The following is a 14,969-nucleotide window of genomic DNA, read 5'->3' as shown; positions in this document are numbered from 1 at the left end:
CAGAAAAATAAGTCTACAGGGAAAAATTTGATTTTCACTGAAGACATCTAGAGGCAGAAGTGTGTTGAATGTGGAGGTAGGCATGAGGGCTAAAGAAAAGATGGTGGGGGCACATTGAGAGGAATGAATGAGTCTGCAGAGTGAAGGTTTCATAGTATGACCTTAATGATCAAGCTGACCTGGCCTCAATACTGTGCCTGACACTTCTGGGCTGCGAGACCTTGGGCAAGTTTCCCACACTTGCTAGTCTTGGAGAACCTCATATGTAAGAAAGGGCTAATAACAGAACCTGCCTCCCAAACTTACAATCATTGAATATGATATCATATGTAAAACATTTAGTATAGTACAGACAAAGAGTTAAAATCAGTCTGTTTTACTTATCACTAAGATCTGGAGATAAAGGCAGCACAATCTTTATCACATGAGCCAAATGCAAAGCCTGATGCTGATACCATTGGGAATTTTGCTACAGGTATTAGCTACTAATGTCCACAATATCATCTTCCACAGAAGGAACATTAGATTTCTGTCTATGATTCTAAAATCTTGTCAACTAGAGAAAGGTAACTATTTCTCTGAATTTTCCTCCTTGCTTTAGCTCCAGGTACAATACTTCTTAATAACAAGCATTCACATGATGCCAATCATAATAATTAAAAGTACTTATTGAATGCTGTAATAGCTAAACATTCATTAATCCATTTAATTCTCACAGCCACCCTATAATTATTCCTATTTATCACATGGGGAAATCAAGGCAAGGAGAGGTGACGTTATATGGTGAAGTCTGGGTTTGAATTCATGTAAACTCTCCAGTCTATGCTGTTAACCGCTTTGCTAAAATATGCTAAACATGTACTCACCACACCTCAGATATTGACATTATCTTCAGATATCTTACATTTTATGCCATGGAGACCACATTAGCTTATATAGAATATCACACTTATAAAAGAACATGCTTATGAATTCTATTAACTTAAGCTTCTTATGTATATGTACTGCTTTTCCCTATATTTTCCGTTGAACTAATTTGCAAGATTAGCTGTGACCTAGTATGGAAAAATAATTGTTGCGTATGAGTGAGTGTGTGAAGGAGGTGAGAATCCACACTTATCCCAGCTATTTTGAGAGTCAGCGTGAAGTGGAATTTATGGAGGGCTTTGAATGAGGAGCAAGCAGGGGCTGGATGGGTGGAAGGTAGCAGGTTATTAAGGCCGACGGAGCAGTGTGGACTGAGACTCAACACAAAACATCACTTACCCTGCATCTGAGCTGTTGCCACAAAGCAGAGCATCATTTTGCCCTTCCAAAAAATAGAAGTGACCTATTTAAAAGAGCGAAGAATAGAAAGAATCATTAAAAAAAAAACCCTTAAAACACTTCAGCCATTGTGCCTAGGTAACAAAGCTTACCTTTTTTTAAACCATAATGAAATTGATAAAATAATAAATATGTATAAGGCTAAATGAAAATATTTTAATAATAATTGAATATTAAACAAATATCAAAAAACATTTTTGATTAAACAAATATTTAGAAAATTGATTTAAAAAGAAATTTTTTGGTAAGGAATAACTATTATAGCATTCTCTATCAGCATTTACTGCAAATATAAACTCAAATTGCTTGGGATAATTCAAAAAATAGCTGTCAAATTAAGGCTGTTTGGCACAAAAAGTGAGCGATAGGAAAGCCTTGTTGCTTCTAAATGCTGCCATGAAATAACATTTTATTTTACAACTACATTTTGCCTGGACCCAAACTAGATTCAGACCTTTGTTTTCCCTACCAATTTTAACTTAATTTCTTGTGAAAAGTGGACTGAGCTGTTTGCTCTTTCCATGATACTGTAAGTAAGTGGTTTGCTTTGAGTCTTGGCTTGAATACTGTCTTTCAAGATAAACTTCCTTCTTTGGAGATATGTATTTTCTAAGTATACCTATTTTTTATGCTTAAGGAATACCTTATATATAAATTTAATAAGTTGCAAAGATGATCTCAGGAAACATACACATATATAAACATACATATTTACATATTCACATACAAAAACACACAGACACATATACATTAAAAAAACATACACATAACCCCCACAAAAAAATTTTACTATAGTTTTCAGGAATACTTAAAAGCCTATATTCAAGGAATACCCTAATATATTATGTAGGTCAATCTGGGTCATAATTTCACAAAAAATTTTAGATCCTTACCTCATAACATATATCAAAAAATCATTCTAGATGTTTAGAGATTAAAGATTTAAAGACAAGTCCATTAATATAATATAAAAATATGTAGGTTTTCTTTTCAATCTAGAATATACAGGTGGCTGTTTTATATGCAGAATATACAGGTGGCTGTTTTATATGCAGAATATACAGGTGTTTGTTTTATATGCAGAATATCTAGGTGAAAATTTTTATTATTTCTGAATCCAGAAGCATTTTATAATCTTAAATATAGAAAAAAAGAAAACAAATTTGATGACTTGATGGCCTAAAAATCAGAATCACTTAGGGACCAAAAACAAACAATAAGAAGAAAAAACAAGCTGGAGAATATATTCGCCAAAAAAAGACAAAATGTTAACATACTTGATAAATTATAGAGATCTTATGAATTCCCAAAATATACTATCACCTGATAGAATAACAGGTAAAAATGTCAACAGATAATTCACATTACATTAAATATATAACTTGCTAATGATACTAATAAACAATTATAGATTCTACCACATTAATAATTAAAAAGAGGATACACTTTTCCTTCCATCAGAAGATGTTAAAATATGGTAATAATCAATATTAATGAGAATTCAGTAAGATGGCCACTGCTGTAGGAGGTATATAGTGGTCTGACCTCTTTGGAGAGCAATATGACACTATGTCTCCCTAGCCTTAATCTCATCATACCCTTTAACCCCCCAAAATTCTACTAATAGAAATCTATCTGAAGGAAACAATCAGAAATAGAGAAAAGATTTATGTGCAAAGATTGTCACTGTGCTGTTATTATAACATTAATAAATGGGAAATTTCATAAATAATGAAATCATTTGTTTTATTTATTCACTTGTCCAAAGAACCTTAATCTCTTCAGTAAAAATCTTCATGAGAATACTAATTCTTAAAACATTAATATAATGTGAGAAGTGATAAAATTTCACATGGTTCTAAAAACCATGAAGGATACCTCGGACTAAGTATCCCAATGGAGTATGGATAATCAAGAGATCAATGGAAATTGGCTAGCTAATTGCATAAGGAGAGGGAGGGACTTGGACATTCCAATGACAGAGGGGCTGGCTTCAATGATAAGAAATTATACTAAAGCATATCATAAGTATACTCTGATGTCCATCTCTAAAATAAAATCAAACTGTATTGATAAACAACTCTAACACAATGATTGATACCAAAGAGATAAACTGGAATAAGAATATTATAAAGGTAGGTTTTGAGTTTACACTTTCTCATCAATAAGTAACTTGCTGGACTGAGGTTGCTTAACTTTCTGATGAGTACACAAATTCAGATTTCATCTTAGTTTCTCCATTTCCAGATACATCATATGCACTCAATACATATATTGAGTCAAACCAAATAGGGGCAGATTATTTTTCCTCAGTCTTCTTAATAATCCATTTCAGTAAAATACATTGAATAGTCCAAACTACTTATTTATTTATTAAGATGACTGAAAACTCCTGATCAACCCCTAACAAATAAATATTATTGTTTATAAAGCATTATATTGTATTGCTGTCAAGACTGGTTTAGGAAAAGAACACATCTTCAAATGGTAACTTTTATCACGTTGATTGAAAGATAAGGAAAAAGGAGTAAGATACCATTTGATTTCTGTATCATATATACTATCTTAAATTGGTCTAAGTAATTTGGTTCACATCAAAATTGAGACAATTTTCACTATATATATATTTTAATATTTAAAGGACTAAACAGCTTAATGGTTAAAAGAGTATATCTTACTTTTATCTTCAATATATTCATCCCAGTTAAACATGCTCACTGTCCTATTGAAAATGGTACCATTCCCATCCAATGAGTTATTAAAGAAGGAAGTGATGTTTATTTCAAAGGAAGAATTATCTGGGGGCCATTGCAAACATTTGTTTCGCAGGTTGCCCATAAACAGCTGTAATCCTATTAGTGCAAACACGCTCAGACAGAACACAGTCAGGATCATTACATCTGAGAGCTTCTTCACCGACTGGATTAGGGCGCCCACGATGGTCTTCAGGCCTACACATAAAATCAAAGGGAGGAATTTAAATATACTATTCGACAGCTACTTCACAGACAAAGCATCATGAGCTTGTCCTGGAAAATAAAGATGTCATGCAGAATGCCAACAATATTAGTTTAATGTTTGTGACTGAATAACATTTTCATGAAAAGCCTGCTAGCTGGTGAAAATGAATGAAAGCAGAATTTGTATGTTCATTAGAAAACCGTGAATGGAAATAAACCAAAAGTGTATTTCCAAATACTCCTTAGAGCAGAAGAAATGGTTTTGTTATTCATGCTTAAACATCAACCTTGTATAAAATTTTTGCCTTTATTTGCAGATGTCTTACTCCCTAACCTCTTACTGATTTTATAAAAATCTATATGAATAAAGTAGTAAGAAATCTTGAAGCCACTGAATTACGAGGTTATATACTTGTGAATTCTGCAAGCTTGAGTATGGGTTAAAAAAGGAAGACATCTGAAAAATGAGCCCCATGCAGCACTCATGCTATCCCTTGCTCTTTCATTTATCTGAAGTTAAGAAAATTACCAATTTTAGACCTAACTGGTCAAATCTGCAGCAGTTTGAATGCCTTACAGTTTAGCTTCTATGCAGAAAGCTTGATGTTAGAGGACGCAAACCACGTAGCCTGTTACTGCAAATGCCTCATGCAAAAACTTGTTAAACTCAAAGGCTGATTTAGAACAGATCATTTTAAAGAAAGCAACTAGTAAAAGCAAAGAATCAAATCCACCCAAAATATGATGTACTGATTCTTGCTTTTTTACAAATTTATTTGCAATAGGTGAGAAGCAACAAGGCTTACGCACAAAAGCTGTGATTGTAGCACCAATGCTGCTAAAGTCAGCCTCGGTGTTTAACCTAGCTCTCACCTGGAATGACTGAAATTGTTTTCAGTGCTCGGAGAACTCTGAATGTTCTCAACGCTGAGACATTGCCCAGGTCCACAAACTCTGTCACATATCTGTAATAGGGAGTTCACACACAAACACAATAACAGAACACAAGAAACAGTTGGAGATATAAGGGGCCTACCACCTTATACCAGTTTCTTCTTACCTGGAATTACAGAAATAGTTTTCAAAGCTCTCAAGACTCTGAAAGTTCGAAGAGCTGAAACATTGCCTAGGTTTACAAATTCTGTTACATACCTGTAGAATTAAATCAGAGTTATTCAGAATTTAGGGAAATCTAAGTCTAAGTTGGTCTTTCATCAAGATCTTTCAACTTCAGTGAGTGTTGTCATCAGATTTCCCAATTAAGAGAAAAATGGCATTGTCATCAATCATAATCTCTGTTACTTGGGTAACTTATTTTATTGCTTTACAGCACTAATTGAAATCAAAGCCATGTAATTTACTATGATAGTCCCTAATTTCTCCAAAGTGCACAATCTGATTGGAAGAAAAATATCCTAAATTCACATAATAACCAAGAAAAATGCTTGATCTGTTAAGGGAAACCACCAAGGAGAAATACAGTGTAGGCTCCCACTAATGATTTACTCTTCCCGGATAGAAAATGTATTAAGATACTTACGCAAAAGTAATGACTGTGAAATCCAACCAATTCCATGGATCCCGTAGAAATGTGAAATCTTCTAAACAAAAGCCCCTTGCAAGTATTTTTATAAGTGATTCAAAAGTGTAAATTCCTGTAAAGGTGTACCTGAGAGAAAATAGCCAAGCCCACATTAAAGATCTAGTAGGTAATTTACATGTACATGTCTTAAAGGAGAAAAACCACAAATACAAATTAGAGGCTTCCATATAGTTCTATATTGGTCTCCCTATAATGTAGACCTTAGGTAGTACTTAAGGAAGAAACATTACATTCTGAAAGACATTCTCATTGACTATAAATGAGTATTGTACTTGCTACATTAATTCATTTGAAGGCCCAAATAATATGGTTCTATATGAAGATATTACCCGAAATACACTAGTTTTGGTCTAATTTAAGGAAATAGTTATTAACAAAAATAAATGAAGATTTTTTGTTTAATAAAATGTGCATCATTAACAGCCATGAAATATATACTAATAAAACATAGAAAGGTGATAGCCATGAGGAAAAGAACATACAAACTGGGTATAATTTTTATCATCAGATATTAGTAATCACTGATGACCTTTGAAAGAGTGTGAGACTCATAAGGAAGATAAAGAGCTACAAATATTGGCAGTCAAATCAGTGCAGTAATTGGAGCAACTTAATGAGCCAGTGCAAGCTTTGTCCTACAGAAAATCAGTGGTTGAAATGAACTTGAATCACTGTCTAACTGGTTTGTAGTAGCTAGTAAGACTTGCTAAAGAAACTGATGAGGTCTCAAGATGTTAAATGCACATAAAGGGACAACAATATTGCAAGATTTTTTAAAAAATCTTCTACTTACTCCACATTCTTTGTCCAGTCTGGAGGATTACTCATGGTCATAAATACACAGTTGGTAAGAATAGTGCACATAATGAGCACATTGAATAAAGTAGAAGAACACCGTCAAGGAAGACAAAATTCAGTGGAAAATTTCACTTTCATACACCATTATGTCTTTCACCACCATGAAGTTTAGAACTTTTATGCCCTTATTATTTTATTATTGAGTTTGCTTTTTCCATTTCTGTAATTTTAACAACTCCATAACCAAGTCATGTCAGACCAAGCCATCAATTATTTGGAGGCTACTTATGTGATTTTAGTAATGAAAAAGATTAAATGAAAAGAAATTAGCTCATTGGTAAATAATTTACCAATTTAAGTTTTTTTCTTTCTTTAATGACAGACTCAATGACTGAAGTGCAAGCTCAGCATGTATGAAGACTCTGACAAAAATTCAACAAGAGAATTCCAGTAATTACAGTCGTCCCACAGTATGCATGGGGGATTGGTTCCAGGACCTGCAGCAGATACCAGAATCCACAGATGCTCAAGTCCCATAGTGGGCCCTCTGTATCCGTGGTTTCTGCATCCTCAGATTCAAGGAACCATGGATCCTGAACACTGTACACCACCTACTGTTGGTTGAATCTGCGAATGTAGAACCCATGGATATGAAACCCGTGGATGGGGAGGGCCGACTGTAACTGAATGCATTATAACTCCATCCTAAGGGTCACCTGAGTGGAATATCTTCAATAAAATTCTTCGTAAGTGGAGTATATAATATACAGTGATTGCTCATTAAATTCTGAATAGTAAGAGAAGATGGCTGGTGTTAGTACTGACATTTCTTGGGTTTGTAACTGTGGCCAAATTACTTAATAATTTCCCTAAGCCTTGGTTCACTTTGCTATAAAAGGGAGAAAGAATAACCATTTCACAGGATTGCTGTCAGGATCAAATTAGTTAAAATATATTAAACCTCCTACAACTTAATGTGCCTTGTACATGGTAGATACTCAATAAATTACTTTCTTAATTTCCTAAATCATAGAGAACACTACTTATAACAAAAATGTGGTTTGTTTCACTCTACCCCACTTTGCCTGTGTAGACATAGCCAATGCAGTTCACTCTCCTTTATACTGAAAAACAGCAACAAAAGCTCCTTAAGAAAACATTCAGTAGTAATACTTGAAATAACTTTCTTTCATAGTTAATAAAAAGCACAAGAAGGATTCAGCTGTACTTATGCAAAACAAGAGCTTTATCAATATAGATTTAGAAACTTTATAAAAATTCCAGTGAATAAATGCTATTAATATCACTTCTCACTCTTTATTTTTATTATAAATCTTCACATTACTTACACATAGCAAAATATCAGCACGACTTTAAGTGTAGTAAAATAGAATAGTGTTGTGTTATCTATATGTTGTGTTATGCATTATGTGTTAATCTATAAAGGAAGCTTCTTTGCACCCGCAACTGACTTTAGTCAAAGCAATCATTGATTTTTCATTTTGACTGGCAGTGATGCAAGGCACATGCTTAATTCTCAGCTTGTTAAAATGCATCCACATGAAAACAGTCATAAGTGAATGATGTGGACCAGCCACATGAGGGCACTACAACCTAGAGAACACAGAAAAACACCATTTCAAAGAAGAAACATTTTTCCTTTATTACTAAAAAGAAACAAAAAGTAAGACAAAATTAAAGATGACTTGCTATTAGTATATAAAACTAGAGGATCCTCTGTGTCTGTTAGGCTGCTAGGCTCTACTGGAGAAAATGACTCCCCTTGGTCGGTTGGTGCCATTCAAAATACATGGTTCCCAGCCTCACCCACACTCAACACAGTCTAAATATTTCTCCACTTCACTGCACCTCCTACTCTGCAAAGACAATTCCAAATATTCTCCACTCTTCTCTGTTCTCCAATCTTCTTCCTTCCCTCCCCATTTCAAACCCATGACCTTATTTCCTACTTCACTGAGAGAAGAGATAGGATCAGAATGCCATATCTTTACTTCCCACCCCCAAATTGACAAACCTCTCTGTATTAAGATCCTTTCCTCCTTCTTGTTTCAATGGGGGGAGTTTTCAATCCCTCTACTCATACTCTGGACACCTTCCACCTTTCCAGAACACTTCAGAAATCTCTAATCTCTTCCTTCTCTTATCTTTAACACTTCCCACTCTATCCACCTCTTCCTATCAGCACTAACTTGCTGAAGTCTCTCTTATCTTGGAGGAAAAAAAGAAAATACTTTCCTATAACCCACAATCCTCTAACTACTTACTACTAGCTACTTCTCTTTTCCATTTCACAGCCAAACTTCTTGGAAGAGATGTTTATCTTTACTTTCCCTCATTTATCTATCACATCCCTAGCCTACCAGTTTTCTTTCTAAATATGACAAACATCTTCATGTTCTGCCCTGAAAACAAAAGGATAATTTTGAGTTCTTATTTGACTTGCTCTCTCAGCAGCATTTGACAAGCATGATTCTTCCCCCTTTCATTATGTTCTCTTATTTTTGCTTTCATGAAGTCCCAATCCCTTGATTTTTCATGTCTCACGGACAATTTTTTTGTATCCTTTGAAATGTTATATTTCCCTTTTTGAAAAGGACATCAGATATCCAAGCCATTTTTCCCTCTCCTGCTATATTTATCCTAGTAAGGCTCATCAACATACATAGCTCCAAGTACATTTACATGCCCACTGATCTCAAGTATTTCTCTCCAGACTAGCCCTCTCTTCTGAACTCAACTGTCCATGGTACCCAATTGTACATATTACATCTGCACTTATGTTTACTCATCTCATTGACACTTCCAATTTTTTCAGTTCTAAAACTAAACTAAAAATCTTTTCATCCTATCCCTCTGCTCCTCTCAAATACTGCCCCTTTGACATCTCTGTTTCACAGAAAATGGTTCACGATCCATCCAGGAACCTAGGAGCGATCTTGCATTTTTCTCTTCCCTAAACCTCCACATTCAACTTAACACCATATATTGTCAATTCTACCTGCTATGCCTGGATTCAGTGAACTTTTTCCCCAATCCTCATATCACTACACAGCCCAGGTGTCCATCAAATCTAATCTAGATTACCGCAATTTCATCTAAACTGGTCTTTCTGAATCCATGTTTGACTCCTTTCAATCCTTTCTGCATACTGTACCAAATGACCTTTGTAAATGTAATTTCAATAGCTTTCCACTACCTTAGGACGGCGATCAAATATCTTACAATAGGAGGTCTAACTCCTCTCTACTTCTCCAATTTCAACTTCTTTACTCTTCATTCCACTCTCCCCAGTCCAATATTATTACAATTGTTCTAGGTCATGGAATTAAATAAGCTCTTGTTCAAGTCAGGATCTTAGCAAATATCACCTCTTTTCCCTGGACATGCTCTCTACTTCACCTAGCCAATTCCAACTTCCAGCACTCAGATTAAAAGTTATTTTCAGTAAAATGCTGTGCACAATAGCACATTTCCTGATTAGGTCTATCAGTAATATATACTTGTAGCACCTGATACCATTCCTCCAATGACTAATTTTAACACTGATTTTTTTTTCTACTAGGCAGTCAACTTCATGAGGGCCATGTCTATATTGTTCACCACCATACCCTTGCCATTTTGCAGTGTCCATTGGCTATTGAATGATGTCAGTTCGGAAGATTGTTTATTACTTAGTGAAGTAAATTTTCCCTTTTTAATGATATATTTATTAATATGGATCAGAAATACAGCATGAAATTTGTTTTCACATATATCAAGTTCACAAGTTTCTACACTTTTTTTGAAAGAGAGAACACTGGATAAATATAAAGTGGAAATTAATAGCCTCATGAGATTTATGTCACACAACAGACTGAGCCATGGTTTTATGACCCTTAAAAATATTTACTCCTTATAATGATAAAAATTAAGTATATATAATAATGTAAAATATATATTCAAATATTAATAAATAATAGAAAGAGTGAATATTACCCAGTAAGTCAAAATTAATAAATCATTACATTCAAACTTGTGTTTTTCACATTGTATGACTATCATTTTAATAATAAAAAATATGCTTAAGTTAAAGATCCTGACAGATGCTCAGAAAGGGAAGCAAATAAAACTATTTTGCTTTTAAACCAAATAAGAGATAACTAGAGTTAGGTTTTTATGCTTTTAGTTTAATAGATAATCTCTAAATAGAGAGTTTCAAAATCCATTACTTTTTAAAATGACTATAAATTTATTTTATCAGTCACATATCTTTAAGATTCTTGGAGTTTGGTGAGTGACTGAAATAGTAGGGTTTCAGATAATGATAACAAATATACAAATATGAAAAAAAATGTAGACATGGTATTGGTGATACCATACATTGAAAAAGTATAGAAACTCCATGTCAAGGCAGATTTCAAGGAGTTAGAACTAGTAACAAAATGCATATATTTATTTTCTAAATATATATTCCATGACATCAACTAAAGTACATTTTTCGAAAGAACAATGAATCCTAGAATAGTATTTCCTTAAGAGACTTTGTATATAAAATAAAATAGAGGTAGATTAACCTCACATAATATCAGGAAAAAAAGGATTTTTAAATCTATTAATTTCTCTATACCAGGTATTAATGAAAATGTGTTAACCTTTTGACTGATACTAACTTGTCAGTTGGCAAGTCTAAAATATTTCCTATGTGTGTATTATGAGGAAAGACTTCCAAGTTTATACTGAAAATGGTTTATGTAACTTTTGACATGGAAACTAGATGTCTACCCCTATATCCATGTAGGTAGGATGAAGCAGCATGAGTTTTAAAGTGATGAACTGTGGGATCAGATGCATCCTTTACCAAACACATGGGCTTCAGCAAGTTAATTCTTTAAGGCTCAGTTTTCTTGTGTAAATGCAGATAAGAGTACTAATACTTTTCTTAGAGGATACAATCATTTTTATTACTATTAATTATTTGTTCATTAAACATAAAAATGTAGGGCGTTTCTTTGTTATTCTTAAGGAGAAGACATCGTTTGTTCTGTCCAGGGGCTTTGTAATAATACATAATATCCAGAGAAGTTGCAGAGGAATTTTCAACTTAAAATATATATGAACTAGAGGTAGAAGATAGTTTTATGTAAGAGGTTTTCTAACATAAAAATGGAGACTTCAAAGCAAAGTAAGACAGGCCTCTTTCTACATATTGGTGCATATTTGTGAGATAGCAGAAATATTGACTAAATGTTCACATATATATGTGACACACACATAATGTTAACTCTTGAGTTGTTTAATTTTGTTATTAACAAATTCCTAACTATGTGATAACTTTTGAGCATTGAAAGCAGGAAAAATAGAAATCATAAGCTGTTCACCCTCCTTTCCCTTAGACCTATATAATTTTTGGGTTTTGATTTCTACATAGATGAAAACCGTGATTTTTTAATTTCTACATAGATACCATATAATTTTGGGATGAGCTAAAAAGCTTGCTTCCTATTTAATGAAATAGTAAGTTGGAGCCACTGAAAATAACCTTTGAAATACACAGAGACAGAGATACTGGCAATGCCCCCAGTACATTATTTATACCTGAGGGTTCAGAAATCAGTTTTCTTCTGTTAGATGGAAATTGCAAAAGGCCTAACCTGAAGTTTTAGCTCTGCCACTTATATAAAATGTAGTCTTAGAAAAAGACTAAACATGTGTGGGCTTCAATGAACTCATCTGCAAAATGAGAAGGCTGGAACTGACCACATTATGTTTTTTGGTCGACTAACAGCTCCTAACTCTGGTGCTGTATAAACATTTTGTTTGCAAAATCAAGCCTCAAGACAGTAGAGATTTGTACAGAATTCTTTGTGGAATTCCTTAAACAATATAAGAGTGTTCCTTTGCTAATCTTGCAGCAGCTGCTCCTAGAATTGTAGCTACTACTACCAACAATAGCTGTCCTAGCTACCGGTTATCACGTTCCTACCAAGTGCTAGTCATGGTGTCAGGTACTTATGTAGTTATTATTACTGATGTATAAATAACGATTGCATTTTTATAGATGGAGAAACTGAGATTCAAACCAGTTGGAGTAACTTGGCCCAAGGTCATGGAGCCAATAAATAAAACTCAGAGGTGGGGTTTGAATCCAGGTTTTCTGAAACCAAAAGCTGTTTATTTTCCTATCCCTTATGAATGATAGGTAGTTCTGCATTATTGTGTGATTTGGAGTGTTTCAGGTTTTTGCCATCACTTTAAATACCATCCATACACTGACATCTCTCAGTTATACCTCCAGCCCAACCCTTTTCTGAACTCCAGACTTGTATTTCCATTTAACTTCTCAACTCCTCCACTGAATGTCTAATAGACCCCTCAAAAAAAAATCAAATCCACGCTTCTGATTTTACCCAGCATATCCCTCCACCTAATGTTGTCCCAAGCTCAAGTAACTACATTTTTCTTTCTTGACCAGACTAAACACTTGGAGTCTTCCTTAGCTCTGCTCATTCCCTCACACCCCACGTCCAATTGTTCAGCATATCCCGTCAGCTCTTCTGAAAAACACATCTGAATTTGATGACATTTGCTACCCTCATTGTTTCCACCAAAGGCCAAGACACCGGCGTCCCCTGCCTTCATAATGGCAGTAAGCCCCCAATCTATCTTCTTGCTTTCATTCTTTCGCCCCAGGCAGTCTATTCTCCACGCAGTAGCCAGAGTGATCTTTCTCAAATTTGAGTCAGGTGATGACACTCTTCTGCTGAAAACCCTCCAGTCATCTCTCCCCATCTCATACGGCATAAATTTGGTGTCTTCACCACGGCCTACAACTTCAGCCCCGACCTTCACTCTCACTGACCTCATCCTCTCCTACTCTCTGCCTTTCCCACTCTCCTCCAGGCACTCTGGGCTCGTGGCTGATTCTAGAGCACACCAGGTACACTTCCACTTTTATCCTTTGCCTTCATATTTGCTATTCCCTTTTCCCCTCAGATTTCCATGTCTCACTCCCTCACTTCCTTTGGTTCTCTACTCAAATGCTATTTTTTCAGAGAGGACTTCCCTGATCATATGATTTAAAACAGGACCTTGCCACTCTTCTCTTTTTACATTGCTTTATTTTTCTTAATAGCGCTTATCACTAGCTGACACTAGCTGATTTATTTTTATTACCTCTCTCCTCCCAAACACACACATACACATGAATGTAACCACATGCGAGCAGGGACTAGGTTTGGTTCTATGTTGCATCCCAGTGTCTAGAAGAACACCTGCCACACAGTAGATACTTAATAAATATTTGCAAATGAACAAATGAATGAGTAACAAATGCAAAGTAAAGGAGAGTGTGCATATTAAAGTAAAATAATAAAAACTGACATGCAACACATTGAAAATTCTGATAGGGAATTTTAGGAATATGGATTATTTTTTACTTGTTTACTATCTAGAAAATATAACCATATTTTATTTAACTATTGAAACAAGGTAATGGGCACATCAACAGTATTTTCAGTTTTCAAAATATACCCTGACAAAAATATAGTAAGCATAAGATTTTTCTGCCAAAATCAAGAAACAAAGCTAATTTGATATGCAACAGCTCCTAATGAAGATAACAACTCTTTAAGAAATAAGTCAGGATTTTCGTTGGAAATAGAGATACCAATCTAGGTTTAAAATACAAATTTCTTGATTGTGAATGGCCATTTTCTGGATTATAAACTAATGATAATAAATACACAACAACCCCTTAACTGTGCCCAAAACCCACCATTACCAACCCCAAGCATTTTTATCTTATAGCAAAAGACACTTGAAGTCAGAAAACCAGGATATGAGTTTAGGATTTGCGTTGTGAGGAATAAGACAAAATCACTGGGAAAATCACCTGCAAACTGTACAGTATTATTTACATCAAAGTTTACTAGGATCTCCAGGCAAATGTGCCTTATCACCACAAGACTGAAGAATGTGTCTATCAGTCTACCTGCCTTTTCTCATGTCTCTACTCCAAGGTGAGATATCTGAAATATAATATTTTAATTCAGGCAATCAGAGATTTTTAAGAATCTACTTTTTCTACGTTGGAAGAAATTTGTAACTATATGCCATTTGTAAGGTTCTGGGAGAGTCAACCGTTCAGTTTGGCAAATCTTAGATTTACCTGACTGCCTTCACATTTCAACTTGCACCACTGCAGGCCTCCTAACAACTTTGCCCCTTGGAGGTTTTCTTTTTTTCTGGGAAGCAAGTGCAAACCTTCAAATTCAAATTGTATC

General features: G+C 34.5%; 1 protein-coding gene across 9 annotated transcripts in view; it reads right to left on the bottom strand.

Annotated features, from left to right (window-relative positions):
- The window catches only part of LOC309662305 (sodium channel protein type 2 subunit alpha), a 162,090-nt gene that overhangs the window by 73,622 nt on the left and 73,499 nt on the right, over positions 1-14,969 (bottom strand). For 8 of the 9 annotated variants that reach the window (XM_082464837.1, XM_082464838.1, XM_082464835.1 and 5 more), the window contains 5 exons: positions 6,683-6,773; positions 5,827-5,955; positions 5,160-5,251; positions 4,005-4,277; positions 1,267-1,330 (listed from right to left, as the gene is read on the bottom strand). In XM_082464837.1, the coding sequence (XP_082320963.1) occupies positions 1,267-1,330; positions 4,005-4,277; positions 5,160-5,251; positions 5,827-5,955; positions 6,683-6,773 (649 nt within the window). Of the gene's footprint in view, positions 1-1,266; positions 1,331-4,004; positions 4,278-5,159; positions 5,252-5,346; positions 5,439-5,826; positions 5,956-6,682; positions 6,774-14,969 lie in introns of all 9 variants that reach the window. The other variant, XM_082464842.1, reaches the window with a different exon arrangement.

This window comes from Balaenoptera physalus (genome assembly GCF_965194825.1).
Source record: "Balaenoptera physalus genome assembly, chromosome: 6".
NCBI lineage: Eukaryota > Metazoa > Chordata > Mammalia > Artiodactyla > Balaenopteridae > Balaenoptera > Balaenoptera physalus.
This window is presented reverse-complemented; position numbering and strand designations above follow the sequence as displayed.